This window comes from Gadus chalcogrammus, chromosome 3, assembly GCF_026213295.1.
Source record: "Gadus chalcogrammus isolate NIFS_2021 chromosome 3, NIFS_Gcha_1.0, whole genome shotgun sequence".
NCBI lineage: Eukaryota > Metazoa > Chordata > Actinopteri > Gadiformes > Gadidae > Gadus > Gadus chalcogrammus.
Window position 1 is genome coordinate 23,447,058 of NC_079414.1, and position 23,451 is coordinate 23,470,508.

General features: G+C 50.0%; 2 protein-coding genes across 2 annotated transcripts; one reads left to right on the forward strand and one right to left on the reverse strand.

The window, feature by feature from the left end:
* Positions 1–22: 22 nt before the first annotated feature.
* Positions 23–18,440, reverse strand: slx4 (SLX4 structure-specific endonuclease subunit homolog (S. cerevisiae)). Its single transcript, XM_056587293.1, has 14 exons — positions 16,747–18,440; positions 16,099–16,339; positions 15,206–15,447; positions 14,419–14,622; positions 13,682–13,986; positions 13,113–13,335; positions 12,389–12,579; positions 11,592–11,738; positions 10,971–11,143; positions 9,746–10,169; positions 7,606–9,664; positions 5,981–6,080; positions 4,857–5,174; positions 23–3,966 (listed from the first exon to the last, which is right to left on the reverse strand). The coding sequence occupies exons 1-14, from the start codon at positions 17,201–17,203 to the stop codon at positions 3,597–3,599; spliced, it is 5,454 nt and encodes a 1,817-aa protein (XP_056443268.1). The 5' UTR covers positions 17,204–18,440; the 3' UTR covers positions 23–3,596.
* On the forward strand, positions 69–3,503 carry mcrip2 (MAPK regulated corepressor interacting protein 2). The gene is made up of 5 exons (XM_056586845.1): positions 69–638; positions 779–848; positions 1,608–1,744; positions 1,851–1,958; positions 2,586–3,503. The coding sequence occupies exons 1-5, from the start codon at positions 584–586 to the stop codon at positions 2,654–2,656; spliced, it is 441 nt and encodes a 146-aa protein (XP_056442820.1). The 5' UTR covers positions 69–583; the 3' UTR covers positions 2,657–3,503.
* Positions 18,441–23,451: the final 5,011 nt, after the last annotated feature.

Genomic DNA, 23,451 nt, shown 5'->3' on the forward strand with positions numbered 1-23,451 from the left:
ATCTGGGTGAGAGGTGAGCGATAGTATGGTGCGCACCTCTGAAGGGCGCCCCGCCCCCTCGGATTCTCGCTCGGGGGCGTGTCGTGACGTCACGTGGAGGTGCCCAGTATTAAAAATCTGTCTCCGTTTTGATTAAATTCAAACCCTACGGCTCCCTTTTTTTACGCACAAAGATCGGCAACTGGCAACACAGACCAACAATACCTCGCTGACACACGTTGGGGATTACAAGAGCAAACTACAGTGTTTCGTTTCGAAGAGCGATGAGCTGGTGTCGCCTGTTTCTCCTTGGATGACCTATAGGCAGTCCTTGCAGGAGCACACGGCAGTTTGAGCCAACATCTGCGGAGGAACGACGGCAAGGCACACTGTCAGTCACAGGGCAAGCTGCGTGTGTGTTAGGCTTCATGCAAACGCAGAGTTGATTTGACGGAACACTCCGCAAACCAATTGGCACCATTAGTGCGAGATAAGAGTTTGACGACGAGTTCACGACGTGAACGGCCTGACTTGGAATTTGCAGACGCTGCAGTGAAATCTAACAAAATTCAACACCGTTCGGACTATCCTTGGGGGGCGCCTCATGATGTACACTATTACCAGAGGTCCCAGTAAACTTGTTACACAACGGAGGACAGGTGAGGAACAGTCCCAGTAATTATCTGTTTTACTTAGTTTGTCGCTATGGGACGGGACTAAACATTTGCATGGGAAGAAATGTGTATGTGAAGAAAATTTGTTGTGAAATTTTATTGTGAGTCATTTGTTTCTCTTATAGGCCCCACACAACAAATTGAGAGTAAAAACAAAGACTTGAAGATCAAATCGACGTCTTGGTTCGATTCAAAGTAAGTAAAGAACCCATGATCTGAGAGCTGATGGGGATCTGGACCCGATAGTTTGATCGAACAGCTGCCATTTGTATGTGCGCGTCTCCAGCGCGTCCGATGTGTGGTCACATAACCCTGCTATCACGTGGTCACATAACACCTCGGCCACGCTGTCACCAGACACCAGCGTCGTTGCCTTAGTGGTGGGCACAGGGGAAAACGCATAATTTTATTCAAACGATAAACGCAAAAGCGCCGGGAAAATATCGCTATCCCGTACCCCGGCCATAACTGTGACCTTGCCAGGGTTTGTTTACAGTCCATGTGGTCGCCGGGCGGAACTGTGTCATAGGCTCTGGGGGCGGGCTCAACATCTAGCTCAACATCTAGAGCCGGAGTGTGTAGTAGGCTGCTGAGTGGTAGCCCAATCTGTCAACACTGAGCCTGTATCTAAAGAGTACGCACCAAAGTTAAACATTAAAACTGGCTCCGATTCTACTTTTTTCTCCTATAAACGCACGGATGTTAACTGAATTGACGGTCAGGCTGATATTCGGTTTTTGTTGAGCATGCCTCTTAATTGGGAAAGGAATTAATTCATTTAATGGTGTATCATACCCTATGCCAGTTTAGTACAGAAGTGCATGTCGTTGTAACTATTCTTTATGGGATACTGGCTGAACAAAATGTATATTGGGATATCATCCTCACTCGATCCCTGTAGATGTCATCTATAGCTCGCCAATCAATACTCATCACTGATCTCGTCTCCTCCAGCTCTCCGCCCCCTAAGATAGTATTCAACAGACCGAATGGGAAGCGGTACCACACTGCAGCCCCACCGAAGACAGACAGTCCGACTGAGGGCCTCTTCACACCTGCACACGAAGAAAATGTTAAGTTTGTCCTCGAAGGTAAGATGCATTTGCTTCATGCTACGTTAAGTTGCACCTTCAACCGTGGAGCCGATTTTTTTGTCGTGAAGATGTGTGAATTCAGCGGTCTATTTTTGTTTTATAGCATGGCAGGAGGTGGAGCAGAAGATGGGAGACGGGGAGCAGGAAGGCCGCAAACCAGTCAGTGCGCCTGTCCAGTATTCTGAGAAGACCACTGCTCCTGTGATGAAGAGTAAGAAGTCATTTTTATGAGTCTCCAGCTCTACAGATCCATCACATCCATTTCATTAGTCTTGTGATGACGCTGGGGTCACAGTCTCCATCTTTATTGTGACAACTTGCTTTTACTAGAACTGAATTACATGCAGTTTTCCAGGGTTGACGATCCATTTATTTAAAGATTGAGCAATAACACAAACAATGAAGCATTTGTTTGAGAGAAAATATACCTGGGTTGACTAAGCCATGGATGCCTTTCATAAAACAGCTGAACTCTGTTACCTCGACATGTATGGGAGAGTATTTGTTAATATATACAGGCATATATTTCTTATCTGAACATAGTCGTTCGCCTCATTGAATTGTGCACTGCATATTTGTTCAGCTCGATGTTGGACTTGCTCTCGACCAGCCTGTCCAGACAAAGCAGGTGGTGGCTGATTAAAGGCTTCCCTCCTCGACTCGCTCAACCCTACCTGCCCCGGTTTACTGATGTTTACCTCGTCTTGTTCGACTTACCATTCATTCGTCATCGCGGGGTTTCGTGTGTCGGCATGCTCGTCCTTAGCCGTGTAGCGTTGGCGTGCTTTGCTAGCCCCCGCAGTCTTCTTCTTCTAAGCCGTCTTGTTCCCTCTTGCAGACTTTGTGCCCATCGACCTGGAGGAGTGGTGGGCGCAGCGCTTTCTAGCCAACATAAACAACCTGTCATGACCGCCGGCGGCTGGCTGAGGACCTCGGGAGCGCCAGGGGGCAGGGCTCGGGGAGCGGAGGGATCGGACCGGCGCCGGCGATCAAGCGACCCCCGTTCCCCCGATCGCCGCCACTCTGTTCCAGATGAGACTCAGTACGCACGAGTCCCGGAGGAGAAGGGCCGGGCTTCGATGAGGAGTCACGCGGGGGGGCCCCCCGAGTGTGAGGAAAGCTCAGGACATCAGAATTGACACCCTTATTATTATTTTTTTGCTGCTCTGGCGGATTCTGGATTTGCGTAAAACTGTGAATCGTGATATTCTCGTCTAGGTGGCAACACGAAGGATAAATAAGGTTCTGACCCACGGCAAACTGCCCGAGGGGGACCTGTGCCTCTCTGCGTACTTGGAATAACCCGTCAGATGATTCTGACGGGTCCCTTCTTCTGCGTCTCTGGATGAGAACCTCCCCGGGGCTCTGCTGGCGTTTGCTGTAGCTGTTTGTTGGCTGATCTTTAGATATTCAAAATCTAAATCGGAGAAAACCAGTAAAAACATCCTTTTGCAAGAATTTGTGTCTTCAATTTATTTCCCTTTTTTTGCACCGAAATGACCGGCTTTACTTAGGGGAGAGGACTGTGAAGCTACCGGGCCCTGAACGACTCACACTACATTAGACTTGTACATTTGCCTCTTTGTTTATTTTCCACAATGGGCCTTCATTAATCATACAACAAAATATCTAAAATTACACAAATATTACAAAACGACCAAAACATCTCATACTAAAATAACAGGGAACATGGACAGTGCGGCAGAAATGATCTAAAACCTTCCCTTGTGGTCAGCTTATATATCGACCATGAAATCAACCGAGGTGCCTCATGTCTCAGCGGCTGACTGTGTAAAACCACGTCAGCCGGGTTGCGTCAGTTGTGCTCATCCCCATAAATACACGTTCTCTACCTTCCCTCCGTGGCCGGAGCCGTCTTCCTCTTCCTCCCCCTCGCTCCCCTCTCCCCCTTGGCCCTCTGCTTCCGCCGCGGGCGCCCCCCCGGCTTGGCCGTCGTCACGGTGATGCACTGGGAGTCCAGGTAGTCCATGAGCTTGGCGGCGCCCAGGCGGATGCCGGCGGCCTTGAGGCGGGCCTGGAGCTGGGCGAGCACCAGGGGCTGGTAGCGCAGCACCTGGAGGTGCAGGTCGGCGTTGGACAGGATGAAGGCCCGCACCGCCTGCACGCGGTCCCGCTGGCGTCCGGCCGCCTGCGAGGCGGTGACGGCGCCGTCGCCGTCCGACTCGCTGTCGGAGGAGTGCAGCTGCTCCGGGTTTGACCTGAGGAGGAGAGGCGGGGGCGTGGGAGGAGACGGTCGTTATAAATAAAAGGGAACGGCCATAACCATTACAAAGACCCCAGGAGTGTTGCAGTGATGAAAAGTACTGAATTGATCAGAGTGCTACAACAACTATTAATATAGTACTACTAGGAAGTTCTGAACCCATCAGAGTACTACTACAACTAGTAATAAAGTACTACTAAGAAGTTCTGAAATTATCAGAGTAGTACTACAACTAGCAATATAGTACGACCAAGAAGTTCTATAAATGATCAGTACTACTACAACTAGTAATATTAGTACTTCCAAGAAGTTCTGAAATGATCAGAGTACTACGACATCTATTAATATACGTAGAATGAATAAGAAGTTCGGAACCGATCAGAGTACTACTACAACTAGTAATATAGTACTACTAGGAAGTTCAGAGTACTACTACTCCATGTAATATAGTACTACTACGAAGTTCTGAAACGATCCGAGTACTACGACATCTATTGATAACGTTCTTCTGAATAACAGGTATTTTTCAAAGTGCATCCTGTCTTTGTAGAAACAGTAAGCTCCTCAGGATTCCCATAGACCTTTGAAGAACAAGTAGTAAGTTAAAGTAGTAGACGATTATTAATGCTACTTTAACGGCACGGACAATCCAAAATCCCAGTCGAAACTAGATGGAAAATGTGTGTAGTTCAAAACGTGACGCAGCTTTTACTTCCTGGCCACCTACCGAGTTTGTTTTATATGATCGTTAAAAAATAAAAACATGTTATTTCCCATCGACATTTGACCGAGGTAACCGGAGTATCGGAGGCGGGACTTATTCCTCAGAGGTCTATAGGCTCCCCCTCCACGCACCGGGGCCTGGTTCCCGTGGTAGAGCCTCACCTCTCTGACTCCTCACTGGCCACCGTGGAGGAGGAGCTGGAGCCCTGGGACGAGGACAGGGGCTCCGGGTCCTCGTGGCCCCGCTTCACCGGGGAGGCGCCTGTGGGCACGCCCGGCCGTTTGAACTGAGGCCCCTGGGAACTGGAGGGGGGCCGGGCGCTGGAGGCGGTGGGCCGAGGCTTGGTGGGTCCGGGGCCGCCCAGGAGGGCCGCCCCATCCTCCTCGTCGTCGTCGGAGTGGACCAGCTGGTGGGTGTACTGGTGGATCTGCCTCAGCTTCAGGATCATCTGCCGCTTGGGTAACGGACGCACGCCGAACCTGGACAGACGCGTGTTTTTGAGGTGTTTCACGTTAGGTCCTGGGTGGATTATTCTCATACTCGATCCATCGGTTCATTCTTTTTTCAGATGAATCTACTCATCATTAGGTCTGTGGTTATAGCAAATGCCCATCACCAGTCTAAAAGGCTGCAACGTTAAATCTTCTAGCTTTATCGGACGAGCAGCCAAGAAAAAAAGGGGTATTCATTTGATTATGAGCCATGAGCAACATATTAGAATATTTGAGGAAGAAGGGAGCCAATGTTTTGTATTTGTACTTAATAAATGACACAATTATTTGATCAAAAGTTCATTGAGCTTTCGATCAAATAATTGTCATTTATGGTGGTCCTATAGTCCTGCCCCGACAAATTTAAGACCTTGAGTTACAGTATTTAAGACCAGCATAATGACATTTATAAAGAATTTAAGACTTTTGAAGGCCTTCAATTTAGAAACATGAATTTAAGACTTTTTAAGGATGCGCGGACACACTGTTCAATAAGATCAATTTCGACCCACTAATCGTTGCAGCCCTCGAATACATAGAACTTGGGAAGAGAGGAAAAGCGAAGATAGACACACCGAATGAAAATAAGGTCAATGTTAATAAACTAGACATAACTAACCGAAACAGTTTACCGAAACAAGAGTTCAATCAACAGATCCAAGCCCTTCATTTCCCACTGACTGTCCTACAGCCTTGGCAAATAAAGTCTGCCATTGTTGTTGTTGCAAAGGGGATGCTTGGGTCTCTTAACGGCCCTATTCCTTCCCCAAACCATGTCGCTGGTTACAACCTACCGGTCGAGCTTGTTCTTGAGGTCGGGGGTGTCCATGTCGGAGTAGCTGGGCATGGGGGTGATGGGCACCAGGGCGATCCGCTTCCTGCTCCCAGCGGACACTAGAGGGGGGGGGGGGCGGGACGAGGTGAGCATGCATGGAAGTAGGCTCGCTCGATGCACGGACCGGTACCCATGTATGTATGCTGTGGACCTGAGGTCAAAGGTCAAACCATCCGAAGCGCCTCTATCTGAGCTTGGCTGAAACATTTGTACGGCTCGTCAGAATCACTCAGTGGCCGTGGAGGCTTCTCCGTTGAGGAGAGGGAGGAAGATCCTCCTTAACGTTGTTGAGAATAAAAAAATTTAGATTGCCCAGACTACTACAATGAATTAATGCCTTTAAATATGACTACTTTAATGCCTTTGAATATATAATGTTTGTTTCCCTGGTTAAAGGGACATTAGCACTCCCTATCGCCTATCTCTGTCTGAGAGCATTAAGCGTGAAGGCGCCTGCAAGGAATGTAATCAATATAAGGAATACAACAATATAGCACATTGGTCTTTGTGATTAGACATATGTAAAGTACTTGAATTGGGATTCATGGTTTGGTTGATCAAACTCCAAACAGACTTCACACACTTAATTCCCAAATTCGTAAGTGCTATCTTGCCTTTGTTCACCTTCGAAGCGGGTAAGCGCTCTCCGAAAGAATCGTAATAAAGAAGTGATTTTGACCAAGTATATCGGTAAGCGATGTGAAGTGAAGCCAGGAGAAACAGTTCGGATGGTTTGGTCACCCAGAGCGGTATGGTCCTTTAAGGTTCGGTTGATTTGTACAGCACTACAACAGGCTGATTGTCACAACGTTACAAGCATCTGGCAGAAGAAGACAAAACACGTTATAATTACACATTACAAACAGTGAACTAACCAACACCAAATATGGGCAAACTGAGCCTGCATGTCTGTGTATTTGCAAATATCATGGAGGTGACGACCCTGTATGTTGAGGATGAATGAAAGTCATCCAAGTTTCTGTTCTGTGATTAATAGAGAGCGAAGCTATTCTAATCAAACAATGAATGCATATCCTATAACTCTCCATCCTCCATCCAACTCTCCATGTAAGTGGTGTCGGGTGGTGGCCAATAGGTGGCACTCTTCCCTCTGGCCTTAGCGTCAATCCCGATGCCCCAGTGCAGTGACGGGGACACTGTGCTGCGGAAGGCGCCGTCCGTCGGTCCTGACTCCCTGAGGTCATGAAAGATCCCAGGGCACTTATCGCAAAGAGTAGGGTTTTCCCCGGTGTCCTGGCCCAACCAGGCTCATTCAATCTGGCCCCCTAATCATCCTCCTCTATCATTGGCTGACTGATTAATTTCCTCACTCTCCACCTCAAGCTGGTGAGTGGTGATAGTTCTGGCGCAGATTGGCCGTCGTGCATCACCCAAGTGGGTGCTACACACTGGTGATGGTTAGTGAGGTCCCCCCTTCACTGTAAAGCCTCTTTGAGTGTCTAGAAAAGCGCTGTATAAATTCAATCCATTATTATTATTATTATTATTCTCCATCCTAGGAAGCAATACTAAAACATGAATTATACCATCATAACCCTCTTCTCGTGTGTGAGGAAGGTTTACCTGGGGTCTGGAATCGCGCCGCAGCGTTCCCCTTCTGCGAGACAGGGAGCGCCTCATCCTGTTCCTCCGGCTCCTCCTGCCAGCTGTCCCACAGCTGGGGGTCCAGGAAGCTTCCGTTGACCTCCGGGACTCTGTGAGGGGTGTCGGGGTCCACTGACGGGCGGGCGGTGGCGGCGGTGGTGGTGGAGGGGGGCGTGCCCGGGCTTCTGCTGGCGGAGGGGTTCTGCCCTCTGTCCGGGTAACGGCGTGGCGTGAGGGGGGGGTGTTGTTGCAGGGAGTGAGGGGAGACGGGGCTGTGCTGGTGCGAGCTGACCCCCTCGCTGTCCTCCAGCCTCAGGCTGAAGCACACCGCCTGGCCGCCGTGTCCCTCGCCGCCGCCGCCGCCGCCGCCGCCGCCGCCGCCCCCGTCCAGACCCCACGAGTCGTTGAAGGCCATGGGGGGCTCGTCCATGAAGCTCTGGCAGAAACCGAGTTCGGACCCCCGTTCGTGCCCCGCCTCCGACTCCGCCCCCCTTTCCACCCCTGCTTCCACTCCACTCCCTCTTTGCTCGCCCCGCCCGCTCCCGTCTGCGTCTCCGATCTTCTCGGAGTCCACGGTGTTGCCGTGGCGATGATCCGATCCCAGCGTGCGTCCGGAGCGACCGGCGTCCGCGTCTCCGTCTGGACCCGAGGGGTCTCGGCAAAGCGACGAGGGGGAGGCCGAGCGCGACGGGTCCGACCGGGAGAGGTGCCCGCGCCCCAGCGCCTCCCTCGCGGGGTCGCCGCGCACCACGGAGGTCCCCAGGGGGACGGGGGGGGGCTTGGGGGGCCGCGCGTGCAGGGGAGTGCTGCTGTACGGCCCCGGATGGCCGTGGCCGGGGGTGCTCTTCGTTGAAGAGGAGGAGAGAGGCGGGTGGGGGAAACCAGGAGGTCTCGCGCCGGGGGCCGGCGGGGTAAACGTCCCGGGCAGGGGCTGAGCGTCGAGGCTGGACTCTGGTCCCTTGCCCTTTGCCGGAGGGCCGTCTGAGGCTGAGCTCCCCGAATGCGCTCTGCCTTTGGACCGGGGGGAAGAGGGGGGCGGGGACGTGCTGGCGCTGGCGCTGGCTGTGGGGAAGAGCCGCGTCCGGAACATGCTGCTACGGGTCTGGGTGCAGATGCTGCTGCTGGGGTGGCCGGCCGGCGGCGGCGGCGTGGCCGGGATCAGCCAGGACACCTCCGGGGAGAAGCCCAGCTGGTCCGGACTCTGGGCGGCCACACCGACGCCACGGGCGGAGCCCTGCCCGCCGTCGCCCCCTCCCTCCTCGGCGCCGTCGCTCCACCCAGGACCCTGCACATCTCCACCCGAAGGGGGAGATGTGCAGGGTCCTGGGTGGAGCGATGGCGCTTTGATCTTCGTGTACCGCCGGTGGCGCTGCGACCAGACCGGGGAGTGAGGGGGGGTGGGTCCGGGGGAGGCGGCGGGGGCCGGGCCTTCGCCCTCGTCCTCGCCGGAGGAGGAGTCCGACAGAACGATCAGCTCCGGCTCCGCGCGTCTCCGCGGGGGCGGGGGGTCCGGCGACGCGGGCTGACCTGCGCCCCGAGGAGCGGGACCCTCTCTCTTCGGCGACGTCCCCGGGTCGGCGGCGGGATCGGGGTTGCCGGGGCGACCGGCCCCAGGCGCGTCCGCATCCGGCGCTCCCCGGCGGTGCCTGCCCGGGGACAGACCCGGGAGGGGCAGGCCGGGCGTGCTGGGGGGGCCGGGGCTGTCGGAGAGGTCGATGATCTCGCTGGGCGAAGACTGGAGGCAGGTGGCGTCCGAGCGCGCCGTGGCCGCCCCGTCCCCTCGGGGGAAGGCTCCGTCGGGGGACCGTCGTCGGGGCGGAGTAGGAGTCGCTTGAGGGGGGCCAAGGGTAGAGGTAGAGGTAGAGGGCCGGGGGCTAGGGAGCGGGGGGGAGGCGGGGAACTCCTCCTCGCAGACGTCCCAGGAGCCAGAGAAGAGGCGGCTGTAGCTGAGGCTGCTTGGAACCTGGCAACCGGGGCTCCGCTCGCGGTCGTCTGCTTCGACACACACCGGGGTCTCGTCATGTTCTGGACCGCCTGCCTTGGTGAACAGGTTGTCCTCTGCCGATGTGGGCTCTTCATCCTCCTCCTCCTCCTCCTCCCCCTCCCCCTCCTCCTCCACCGACCCCGTGCTCTCCCGTTCCTCCGCCAGCTTCCTCTGCGTGGCAGCGAACTCGTAGATCTCCTCCATCTCCTCGTCGTTCACGCGCTCCTCGTGCCCGTCCCCGTCTCCGGACGCCAGCCGTCCGTCTCGCTGGCCACCGCCGTTGACGTGGTCGTCGTCGTCGTCGTCTCGCCGATCCACCGATGTGCCGGCTGTGGCTTCTCCCCCACCCTCCTCCTCCTCCTCCTCCTCCCCCTCCTCCTCGCTCCACATGGAGCGCAGCAGCTTGGTGAAGTCCTGGTCCCCGCGCGCTGGCTCCACGCCGGGGCTGGGGTGGTGGTTGTCCCAGGGCTGCCCAGCCTCGACTGGGTCTTCCTGGGGCGCCGAGTCCGCCTCCTCCAGGTAGAGCTGGGCCAGACTCTGGAGCTCCTCCAGGTCAAATCTACAAACACAGACGGTCGCACATGAACACCACGTCAAGACATTTATGAATGGATGGCGAGTCAGAGACAGAATCTGGGCCCCTGTATGGGGCAAGGGGAGAGGCCCGTTCCAGTTATTCTGGTAATAATGCAATAGTGACATCTAGAAGATACTTTTAGAGCTATTAAATAGATCTTTGGGACTTTTCTGAATGCCCATGCTTATCAAATGCAAAAAACAAAACTGTAATTACCTTTTCACTAATTCAATAAGCAAACAGGTAAATCCTTCGTTGGCTAGGGTCAGGGTTAGAACAGGATGAACGGTATGTATTTCCATTTTATTGATAACGTAGCCTTTAATGTAGGGCTGAACAATTTGGGGAAATAATCTTAAAAAAAAGCATTCTTTAGTATGACCAACAACATTGGAAGCAGTCAACATAAAAAATGTTCCTTCCTTTAGGCCAGAACGATGTGTTGAGATTAATTTATATTATAAACGTCTTTATTTAACTATTGAATTGTGAAATAAAAAATAAATGAATCGTACTGATTTCCAGTCAGTAACGGTAAAAAAAAAACACTTATTTTGTTTTGTTTTGTTTTTTTTAAATCGTAGCCTTTGCGATTTGCTTACCGCGTTCTATTACATCGCGATTTCGATTTGAATCCGACTAATCATTCAGCCCTACTTTAATAAAACTGAAGACGGTCCACCATAATGAAACATTAATCAGCACGTCCTCCTCCCCGAGGACGTCCTCTTCTCCCCAGACGGCGTCCTGCCGGTTCAACCAGCGGCCGCGCGCGGTACTGACCTGGTGGCCAGCCCCAGGAGGGCGGGCAGCAGGGGGCCGGCGGGCGCGGGACACTGGCCCGTGTAGAGGTACTGCAGCAGAGCCAGCACGGCCTCCCCGGGACAGTCCCCCAGCAGCACCCGCTGGGTGCTGGGCAGGCCCTCCTCCTGCACCCCGAAGCCGGCGTCATGCACCTGGGAGGACCAGAGGGAACACGCAGGGGATAATGATGGTGCTGGGGGTGGTGGTGGTGATGTTAGGGGTAGTGGTGTTGGTGGTGGTGGTGGTGTTGGTGGTGGTGGTGGTGCTGGTACTGGTATTGCTGGGTCTTTTCCTGGTTTGATCGTCAATACCGTTTCCCCCAAGCAGTCTTTTGTATAGTTAGCTTGTGCGTTAGCATTACTGCATTTCTTTATTTGAGGTTATAAATTGCTGTATAATAAAATGGGAAAATAAGTCATATTTTCTAACTAATTTCTCATTTTAAATGGTATAATTTTGAAATGTACAGTTAATTGCAGTACATTGACAATATACCATCAATATATTGTCACTGTGAGAAGATACAGTTATACACTGTATCAAAACTACAAATCTGCTTCCCTATACAAATATATTTGCATGTCCTGCTGTGTAACTTACCATTTGGGCCAGCAGGGGGCAGCGGGCGTACAGCATGAACGAGTGGACGGAGAAGACCTCTCCGCTGTCCACCTGGACCTGCACGTCGCTGAGCTGAGGGTTGTTCACCATGCTGCTCAGGTCACATGACAGCCTGGACAGCGCCACCTAGCGACCAACATACCATTACACGTCACTCATGACATTAGGTGAAAGTACGATGAGTACGAAAGTAGGATAGAAGTGCTGTTTTCAAGAGCTGGCAGTGTCTACGGGTTACTTTGTTGACCTGGATGGAATCAAATTGAGCACATTACTACGCCAAAAATGTTTGCAGTACTTCATTGGTCTAAGTTGTGTGACACAATGAAGTTTACTTCACTGGGGCAGTACACAATAACAACATTTCTTTAAATGTGTCCGAGTTAGTCAAGAATTCACATCTTCATTCCGTGGACCAATCCTACATTAAAATGTGTATGAAGTAAAATCCTCAAAATGACTCACTCAAGAGACGAGATGCAGTAGAGAACATAAGGACTATACACAACAAACTTCACAACAGTACCAACAGTGGTAAACAAGAGCCTGGTTGATTGAGTGAGTGCATCTACGACGGTCGTGAGTGATCTCTGATCTCTACCGCGTGAAGGAGGAACAGTATGTGCTGTGGCTACAGACCGGTGAGTGGTTCCGTTCCTGCGTTGCAGTAACTGAGAACGTGGATCCGCTCAACTTAAAGTGTCTAAACGTCTCTCTAACACAGGCCCCGGTGGATCCAGCCAAGGGGTGCTGAAGGTGCTGAAAGGTCTCCTTACCGACTCTCGCCCGCTGCTCTCTGGTTGGCCGCCCGGCCTTCCGGAGTCCCTGATTGGCTGGCTGGAGGCGGCGGCGTCGTCGTCCCTGGGGAGAAAGCCGCTGAGGCCCATCTTGGCGTGCGCCTCGCTCTTATCTGGGATGAATCCGCTGAGCGGGAAGTCAGAGACGACGGCGGTGCCACACGCCTCGTCTGGGGACCGATTATTACCGTTGTATTATTACTACTTTAGTAAAGGAGTCTAGTCGCTATGGAAACTAGTCCAGTGAGTATGAATGCATGGCAGTTAAGGACTATTTTCCATCCTGTGTGTCGGTGCTCGTCAGCCGAGGCAGCTCAATTGAGGAAAAAAATTATAATCACGATTATTTCGGTCGATATTGAATTCACGATTATTCAAACGCTTATTTTTTGAGTTTGAAAACGTGATGCATTTACACAGCATTTCTCTCCCAAAAAAAGACTTTGTAACTGAGAACTTAGAAATCTCACCTTAAAAAATACAAAATGTTCTAATAGAAAATGTTAAAATAGTGAAGGATGTACAAATATGCAAACAGCTGTTCTGCAATTTCGAAAAACATGTAATAAATTAAAAAAAATACTACCATTAAAAAAAGACTCATATTAGTAAAATACGAAATCACGATAAAGATTGGATTAATGGCACAGCCTTTCTGTGAGCAGAGCCCTGACCCTGTTTCTATGCCGTAGCAGACGTGTACCTCTGAGCCACTGGGACAGGGACCGGCCCTCGTCAGCCAGTTCCATCACGTCTCTCAGGGCCTGGCTGCCCACAGACAGCCGGCTGGTGCCAGCCCACGATGGGGACGGACACGGGGGTGTCGGGGAGGGGAGAGGAGGAAGAGGCGTCATCTGGGGGTCCGCTTTGACGGGGGACTGGATGGAAGGTTCCGGAGGTACCTTGGCGATGGAGGCCACGGTCGTCTAAGGGGAGAAGGGGGGATTAAACGAAGCTTGGATCAAACGGATTCGTAGGTATTGCCAAGGAAAGCGTTTGAAGCTCCAACACCCATGTGCTTCACTTCACAGCGTTTCATGTCGGAACACAAGCTCAACAAACCGTTTCACATCAATGTTGGGGGGAAAGATAGCCTTGGTACACAACTATAATTATAAAACAATCCGAAAATGAAGACAAACAGTGCATCCCGTGTAAACACAAAATGCAATACAAATAATTGATCATCAGTGCTATGGAAACATCCTGAAAAGAGCGACGCTAATTCCCTGAGCATCTACAGGGTATCCGCCCCGGTCAGGTCGAACTCACCCCGGGGGGGTCCCTGGTCAGCAGGAGGTCCCGGAGCTCCGGGGTGTAGAACTGGGCGGGGCCGCGGGGGTCCGCGTCGTCCCGCAGTGCGCTCGCACTCCACAGGGGGCGAGCGGGAGCAGAAGGCAGTCTGCTGGGGCAGCGGGGGGGCGTGGGCGGGGAGGGGGGGCGCTGCCGCAGCAGGAGCGCGGCGACCCGCTGCTGCACCCTGGTCTGAGCGGCCAGGGCATCCTGGACGAGCAGGAGCGGCGGCGGCCGGGGGGGCCCGCCCTTCCTCCTCTTGCCTCCCTTCCTCCGGCCCTGACCTGCAGCCGACGGCAGGAACACACGGCTTCAACGTTGGGTCAAACGTTCTCCAAACTAATATAAGCGAGTTTTAAGTTTTTTTCAGTTTTTTTTTTGCAAACAACTAACGGCTGGATACATTCATGTACATTATTTAGGGATTTTTACATTTTCTATTTGTACATTTTATGTATTTTTTTAAAAGGGAAATTTCCAAGTTCTCAGTTACAATGTGTTTTTTTGGGGAGAAATTCTGAATAAATGCATCATGTTTTCAAACTCAAAAGCAATCGTTTCGATAATCGTGATTTCAAAATTAACCAAAATAATCGGGATTATTATTTTCCCAGAATCGAGCAGCCCTAACCTGGGGCAATCGCACGCCACTGGGTGCCACACATCACCACGGTGAGAGAACGCCGATGCCCGCCCGCACGCACGCACGCACGCACCTGCTTCTGCTCTCCACTGGAGCCGAGGCGCCACGGCGGCCAACGCGGCGGCGGCCTCCCTCTCCAGCTCCTTCTCTCGCTCCAGCAGCGAGGAGCACAGAGCCAGGGCCACCTGGGTCTCCTCGTCCAGCGGCGGCTGGGCCTTCTTCCTGGGCCTCTTCGTGGTGGGCAGGCTGGGGTCCGCTGGCTCTTTCCTTTTGGAGCCTCTGGATGCCCCACTGAGGAGGGTCGGAGATACTTGGTACAGGGGTCGCTGGTTCAGAGACAGAGCCGCAGCCTCTCCTTGGAGGTGTAGTGGCAGAAATACTCGTCGTATATGAAGTATTTTACGCATTTTATAGTTAAGTACTATCAGGTACACACTGGTCAAACCCCCACACGCCCCCAACCCGTACGTGCTGAAGAAGCGGTGACCAATGACGACGCACGGATGCTGCATGCAAGCATTTACGATTTTACATTCAGGACATTTTGCCGACGCTTTTATCCAAAGCGACTTACGACGGTCAATGCACACATTCACACACCGACGGCGTAGTCGGCGACGCAAAGCGACGGCCAGCTCGTCGGGAGCGAGTAGGGTGAGGCGCCTCGCTCGGGGGAACCCTCGCCGCTCAGCCAGCAGGGGGCGGCGATCGAACTAGCAACCCTTCCGGTTACCAGCCCACCCCGCCCTACCCCCGGAGCCAAGCCGACCCCAATGCATGTGTGACACTCAAGAGCGTCCGGGACTCCCGGTCGTCATAACAACAACAACCCACGCCGGCTCACCGCGGGGGGGGGCTGCCGCCGCCGCCGCCGCCGCTGCCGCCGCTGCCGCCGCTGCTCTGCACCGCCGCCGCCTGCCTCTGGAGGCACTGCAGCAGCACGGCCGGGGCCACACCCATGTCTGCGGAGCAGCGCTTCAGGTGGGCCGCGCGGCTCTTCGGGGCCTTGAACCTCTTCCCGCAGATGGGGCAGTCGGCCACGCGGGGGGGGGGAGGGGGCACGCCGAGAGCGGCGGGCCCGCGCTCCGTCTCGTCCAAACACCTGGCGGGTTGTGGATGGACAGGAGCACACCGAGACCAAATGTGTTTAAAGGACAATAATAATAATTTGACACTTGCAGAGAGTTGTAACGGTTTGTTTAACTACATTTTTTTTAATCTATTTTAAATGTTGTCATTTCAATATTTTTTCATATTCATTTATTGAATACATTAATTACGTATACATATTTAGACATTATTTAAACAGAATTGTGAAAGGCCAAAAGGAACGGATGGGGGCCAACCGCATGTCCGGGTACATGTCCGGATAAGGATTCCCAAGGTCTTAGGGCTTCAGAATTAATTTCTTCACTATAGCAGATTATATATAAAATACCTCAATAGACAAACTTTCCAAATGTAACTTTAATCCTGTTGTGAATCGTGTCATTTAACATTTTAAGAGCGAAAGAGAAAGCGAGAGAAAGTGTGAGAGAGACTGAGAGAGAGAAAGAGCGCGAGAGATAGAGAAAGCGTGTGAGCTTAGATAAGGTTTCTCAGGAAATCATGCCGGCACCACCACAGCGGACCTGCTTGTCACTCTACTTTGTTGTATTCTACTTCTGACCACGGACTGTTTAACTGAATGCAATAGCAGCAACCATCACCTGCCGTAATACACGCTGAACATATGAAAGTGCTTCCGGCGTACCTGTTGAGGTGCTGCGTGCGTCCCTCGGGGGTCATGTGGGACAGGTTCCGCTGGCAGAGCTGACAGAAGAACAGGCCTTGGTCCTCCAGGGAGTCAACGCGCTGCTGGTCCGGGTCCTGATGGAGACAGAGTTCAAGGGAGGCCTGCCGCTCAGGGTCCTGGGCTGCCTGGGGGTCCTGGCTCTGCTGTAGACGGAGGGCCAGAGCGGCATCGCTGGACCCAGTCTCCTGCGGCGGCTCGTCTGGCAAAAACAAAGAGGAAGAGTTGGAAGATGTGATGAAGAAGATCCAATGGAGGGGAGGGGAGGGATTGGGTTTACGAGTGTTCGGCAGTTCCATGAGGTAAACCATGGAGGATTATTGGGGCCGAGGGTGACTGACTAACTATTCAACACGCTAGATAGGGATGGGGGATAGGGATATTATGATGCTCATATGATGGGTTGTGTTCTCGAAGCAGATATCCTATCCAGCAGGAATGTGGAAACAGAGAAAGAGAGATGGTAACTAGAGCTGCATCGGAAAATATTACAAGTGCCAAGATCCTAAAACATATAAAAGAAAACAAATATACTCAGACATGCGTCACTTTTAGCCGTGAAGTTCATTGATTTGTGATTATACGTTTGGTGGTTTCGTTGCTTCTGACCTTTGTCTTTTGGTTGCTTGGGGACCGCGTCGCTCCTGTCATCGTGTACCAGCATGTGTGGGCTGGCTCTCTTAAACTGCTGCATTCGCAACAGTACTTTGTCTCTGGCACGTTGGCCTCCCTCAACGACGTGCAGTGCTTCACCCGAATCCGTGAGCCCAGGTGGCCCACCATCTCCGGCATCACACAGGGCATATCCATTGTCCAGACTTTGCTCAGGTCGACGTGTTGGAGCCCAATCGCCTCCAGGTCCGGGCTTGGCTTGGATGGGCTTGTATTCCGGAACAACGACCTTCTTCTTTCGCGTCTTCTTACTCGGATCAGCAGTGACGTTCCTGTTCTGGCTGAAAGACTGGGGCTCTGCTTTCCGGCACAACACCGGCTCAACTGCTTTCTTACGAACTCGTTTTACAAATTTAGAACAGATGTCTGCGAAATCCTGATCCGAGTCATCCATGAGACTTTACGTTTGAGTTGTAGCTGCTATCTGCTCATGCTAACACACTACAGGAGACGGGGAGATCTTACTTGAACATGATTTCATGATTTAGTATGGGCCCTCGTAGGGAGGTCGACTAAACGAAGCGGCGTCTGATAACGCTGATTAATAGAAACGCATTCAATGTCAGACAATGCACAGCGATGGTTTGTTTTCAAACTACTCGGTTCGTTTCACGTTTCCTGTCAGGTGACCACTCTTTTACGTCACGTGATCTAAATGTAACTATGTCCGATACTGAAGAAGATGCTGCTATCCATTTTGATGGTAGGCTGGTACGAACCGACCAGCTTCAGCGAGAACGTGACGTATTTCCCTTGCTCCAGCCTTCCAGTTTGCTATTTGTGTCCGACGAGTTTAAGAAGAAAACTATTTTGGAAAAAATAAATAATCCAGTGTATAATGGTTGCCAGCCTTTACAGAAACATTAACATTGCAAGCCTTTTACATTGCAATAATATTTTGCCATTTTCGCCAATTTTTATTTCAACAAGTGCTGTCGTGTTTCTGTCGAGCCACGAGGGGTAGTAGCGGGCTAGTCATCATTAGCAACATAGCCTCTTTGGCAAACCAGCTTGAAAACACAACTTTACATTGAATTTCACGCAAAGCAAGACCATAAATTGGTGACCGGATTAAAGCAGCAATGAAATCAAGTGTGTAAGAGGATTTAAAATTGACATTACAACCCCCAACGTGGTACAAATACAAAGAAAATACAGCTCAATCCCCATTGACTATGGGCGCAGCCATCTTGTTTGGTAGTTGTACAGATCTGCTCGCTCTACTTTGAAAGCGACGAGATACTACGACCGAAAGGGGGCGTGCCTCAGTGAAATGCCGCAAGAAAGCTGGGAGATTGGCGACTTACCACTTCGTACATCCAAATGGATAGCAGCATTTTTCTCTGACTGCGTTCAAACCAAATGCTGTAAAGCGTTTTGAGCGATAAACGCCCATTCACTTTCTATAAGACATGAGCGATAAAGCGATAGGAGCGATACATCGCTTGAGCTTAGGCTGTAAAGCTGTAAATGAGAGTTGAAAACGGCTCACTTCTATGCAAATTAGCTAGTAGCATTTCGGCAGTAAACATAGAGGACTCTCTAAATCGACGCCACTTCGACCTGGGCGGGACTTTACGTCCTACGTCACTCGCTATGGGTCACTCGCTGGGAGTGCACGTGTGCGCCTAGCCGTTTGTCTCAGGGATCTGTGCACGAACGGTTGTGTCGAACGCGATGGGGGGTGTGTGACATTCCTACAGTCTGTGATGATAGGCTATATTTCTACAAATGACTTACTATTACTAGCGATTAACATGACGAAACAACACGAACTAAGCTAACATTATATTTCTACAAATGACTTACTATTACTAGCGATTAACATGACGAAACAACACGAACTAAGCTAACATTAGACTATAAAGCAAACACTTTTGGCGGGTAAAGGGGAAACTGACTTCAAAAAGTCAACACTGTCAATGGTGAAATTGTCCAGATCATTAGATTAACATTAATCTTTACTCTTTTTCTCGAACATCTTATAGATCCACCCTGGGTACCGTCGTATTTTAAAATAATAAATACAAGCAATGGATACATTTCTGGATTTGTCCAGACTCAAAAAGAATTGGAGAGTCTGCTGGAGGTCCACTCAAGGGCCACACTGACATCGTTTGTCAAATGGTAGGTGTAAGACCAGAGTGTGATGTATGAAGGAAAAGGCATTTGATGGATGGTTTGTGTTGCGTTTATGTTTTTTTTAATTCCATTAACATTGAGAAGAACAAATAAGCAAATATTCATTCTAATAAATAATAATGTAGCCTAATGAAGTTTGGGTAATTATAAAAGCCCCTTTCATATTATCCTACTGTAGGTCTGAACACATAAAAGATGGCACCAAAGAGAGGCATCTATGGCAGGTGGAGGATTTCAATGAAGACACCCCTCTATGTGTAAAGAAAAGAATGGTCCTTGCTTGTCAGCATGGCAAAGCTCGACAGAAGAAAGAAAAGGTACATTGGTAAACAGTATAGTAAACAAACCCTCCTGTCTGGACCCTCAAATCAGAGAAACTTTGGTCTGTGGGTCCTGTAGACTTATAATTGAACACCCCTGATCTAAAGTAACACACACTCACACACCCCTGTTACTTTAGATCAGCGGTGTTCAATTATAAGTCTACAGGGTCCACCGACCAAAGTTTCTCTGATTCGAGGGTCCAGACAGGCACAGGTCAACTGTTCAAATTACTTGAAAAACAGAATTACATAACATTTTGTGGATTTAATAATTTTTTGCTGCAATGTCTTCAGTTTTAATGGATGTCTAATAGGTGCAGGCCTATGCAAAATCTACACCTGACTTGTCTTGCACTTGTACAACTTGAAAACCGACATTGTATTGAAAATCTCATTATTTATCTTGTCTAGGAGAAACGTTCAGCAGAGCATGTATACACAAAAAAACGTTTTCATGTCCAAAATGGGAAGAAGTTGGACTGCCCAGCTAAACTTTTCATTCGGCATGTGCTGAGGTAAGCTTTTTTCAACCGCTCTGTCTCCTTTGCAGGAGAAATCCAGTGTGAATCGATTGTTTGTTTTGCTTTTTAGATATGACTCATTCAGTGTGAGAGGGGATGCCACAAAATCCCATAAAGAAGACGCTATGAGAAATCTTAAGATAGCACTTCAAAACTCAGAAAACCCACCAACCTCTACATTCATTCATCTAAAAATTCCTCTATTGGAAGTTCACAATCATTCAATTGGAGCAGGATCCTGTTTTTCAAGACCGATCCATCCAAAACTAAAAAATCAAATTCAGGTGATGGTCGGACAAGGGATAACTAATATAGCTTTCGTGAAGAGAGCCTTGAAGCAGTATGTGCTAAATGACTTGTGTGGAGAGGAGATCCTGGATGGAGGAGGGGAGAGGATGCTAGATGGAGGAGGAGGAGAGAGGATGCTAGATGACGGAGGAGAGAGGATGCTGGATGGAGGAGGAGGAGGAGAGAGGATCCTGGATGGAGGAGGAGAGAGGATCCTGGATGGAGGAGGAGAGAGGATCCTGGATGGAGGAGGGGAGAGGATGCTAGATGGAGGAGGAGGAGAGAGGATCCTGGATGGAGGAGGGGAGAGGATGCTGGATGGAGGAGGAGAGAGGATCCTGGATGGAGGAGGGGAGAGGATGCTGGATGGAGGAGGAGGAGAGAGGATCCTGGATGGAGGAGGGGAGAGGATGCTGGATGGAGGAGGGGAGAGGATGCTGGATGGAGGAGGGGAGAGGATGCTGGATGGAGGATGCAGAGAAGAAATCATGGTAGACAGATTAAGGATCAAATCGGCACAGGTTGCAATGAGAGAAAAACTGAAGAAGTTAACGGATGACTCGTATTTGTGTGATGATTTGGAGACTTTACAAAAAATGACTGTAGCTCTGGACAATATGACACAAACAATTGAACAACTGTGCAAGAGAGAGAATGGACTGATTCTTAATAAACTAGATGACATTGTTATGTTGAAAAAACATGATCTTAGGGCACTGCCAGTTCGAAAGCACAAATCAAAACTGTCCAGAAAACGAAAATGGACCCAAGGTACAGTATGTTATGTTTTTGCTTATAATAATTGCTTATAATATTTGTTAAAATGCAAACATGTCAAAACGGCAATGACTCTGTTCTCCACCATCTGCCCCCGGCATGCTTAATACTTGCCTTCCACTCCAGGGTTCCTTCTGCTCATTATAATTTACTGTCCTCTTTTACATGTTTTATTTGTACAGCTCCCTTGTCGCCCCTAATCGAACATTGCGAGGAGGAGACACTGGGCCACAGCTCTTCTGCTGCCCTGCACCCAAAATCCTGAGGATGCCATGGAGCTCGGCAAAAAAATCCCTAGCTAACCCTAAATATTTATATTAAACCATTTTGCAACAGGCGACTGTGTGTTGGTGTGTCTTATTGCTTCCCACGTCTGCGTCTGCATCTTTCCCACTCCTGGCTAATAGTTTCAGCTTTTGTACTGTATATCAGAAATGATCAACCTGTACCACACTGCTGACTTGTTGATGATTTGTGAGCACTCACACATTTCTCTAGGTATCTTAAGTTTCCTACTGGAGTCATCCAAACTTTGGACTTTGTTATTGTAAGAAATATTGTGTTGAAAAAACTAGAAATTGTAAAGACAGTGATGTGTGTACATTGTGCGAGTATCCGTCACTCGCGATGTGTGTGCAGTCCAAAATGAAAGAAAAAACCTTGCATCACTTGGGAATCGAACCCCCAATCAGCAGTCTTTAAACGTTGGTCGTTGGTAACTGTAAACAAAGAGATCGCATTTTTTTTAACTGCTAATTAACAAACGGATTTATGCGTTCACTGAACAAAGATTATGGAAATAAAAGAGCACTTTTCCATCAGAAAAATCATCAGAACCGTTATTACCAACCCATAGACGCTATCATCAGAACCGTTATTACCAACCCATAGACGCTAAAAGCGAAAACCTTTCTCACATGCACACCCATCGCGAGTGACGGCTATGCGCACACATGCACACCCATAGCGAGTGACGTAGGACGTAAAGTCCCGGTAAGTCCCGCCCAGGTCGAAGTGGCGTCGATTTAGAGAGTCCCGTAAACATACGCGAGAACTTTAGTTCCTAGCTCCTACCACACATTTGTTCCTTCATCATGGTGCGTGAGAGAATAATTGCGGCTATTGCAGGGCATCGTATTTTTTCGCGATTGCATAGCTAACGTGGTCTTATTCTAGCCGGATCATTAACTAAAAAACACATAGAAAGAAGCAGGGACATACCGCTCAAAAATCTATTTCCAATCAGTCAGTTTGCCATGTCTGTCTGCCTGGCACAAATGCCAGGCAGCAGACACTGGCACAAATGCTCCCGTTGAGCGGAACTATTCAATAATAAACAATACCACACACACACACACACACACACACACACACACACACACACACACACACACACACACACACACACACACACACACACACACACACACACAGCGATCAACTAAACTATAATCTAGCATATAAGCAATTGCTCCATTAATTAGTTATTTAGTGTTGCATGTATATATGCTTATTATTCTTTTTCTATTGACCAAACTGACTATCTTGTGTTTCTGTGGCTCGGAAACAGCCGCAGCACTTGACTCAACTACGAGCGTGCAGGCAAAAAGCGTGGTCGTTTTGACCACAGATAACACTTTCATGACAACGTGGAATGAACCGCGGTGAAGTTAGTTTCAGGGTAGATATTATTCGACGGATATTCAGTCCGGTTCCAGCCCCGACTTTACTGACGTTTGCCCAGTGTTGGCAGCAGGAGAACGGTTAGCCACCTCCTTGAGCCTGGCGCTGAATCTCTGGGAACTGATTTATGCCGCTTTTCCACTGCATGGTACCAGCTCGACACGACTCGACTCGACTCGACTCAGCTCGCCTTTTTTGCGTTTCCACCGCGATCTAGTACCTCAAGTGGCTGCTTTTTCTAGTACCGCCTCGCTCTAGGTTCCAAGCGGCTGAGCCGATGCTAAAAGGTGACGTCGGCAGACGGCCGGCCACTGATTGGCCAGAGAGTGTGACGAAGTCACGAGAGCGACATGGCAACCATGCTGGTAACGATAGAACAGCCATAGTAGCGCCGCAGCCAACATATTCCACTTCTTCAGGGACCGTCCATAAATTACTGCACATAAATATATGAATACAAAATAATTGCAGTATTTAGTATTTTCAATAGTTTCCATGTCGTGTGACCCAGTGACTCTAAACAAGTATTCAAATGTATTACTAAACTGGACACATAAGACTGTTGTTATGGTATTTTAGTGCTTCCTCTATTTTTTAAGAATATTAATATGCAGAAATTATCAATTTATTTTTCAATTTCTTCTTTGCCATGTGACCCAGTGGCTCCAATCCAGCATCACATTGTATGACTAAACTGGACAATTAAGACACACCACTTGTTATGGTATTTTAGTGCTTTCTCTATTTTATATGTATATTCATCTGCAGAAATTATCTGCATATAATCCCCCCCCCCCCCGACTCATTGGGAGGGGCTCAATCTCAAGCTTTCCAACTTGACCAATATGGTCACAACCCTAATGAAATCCCGGTAATAGAGGGAGACCATCCGAATGAGAGACAAAGAA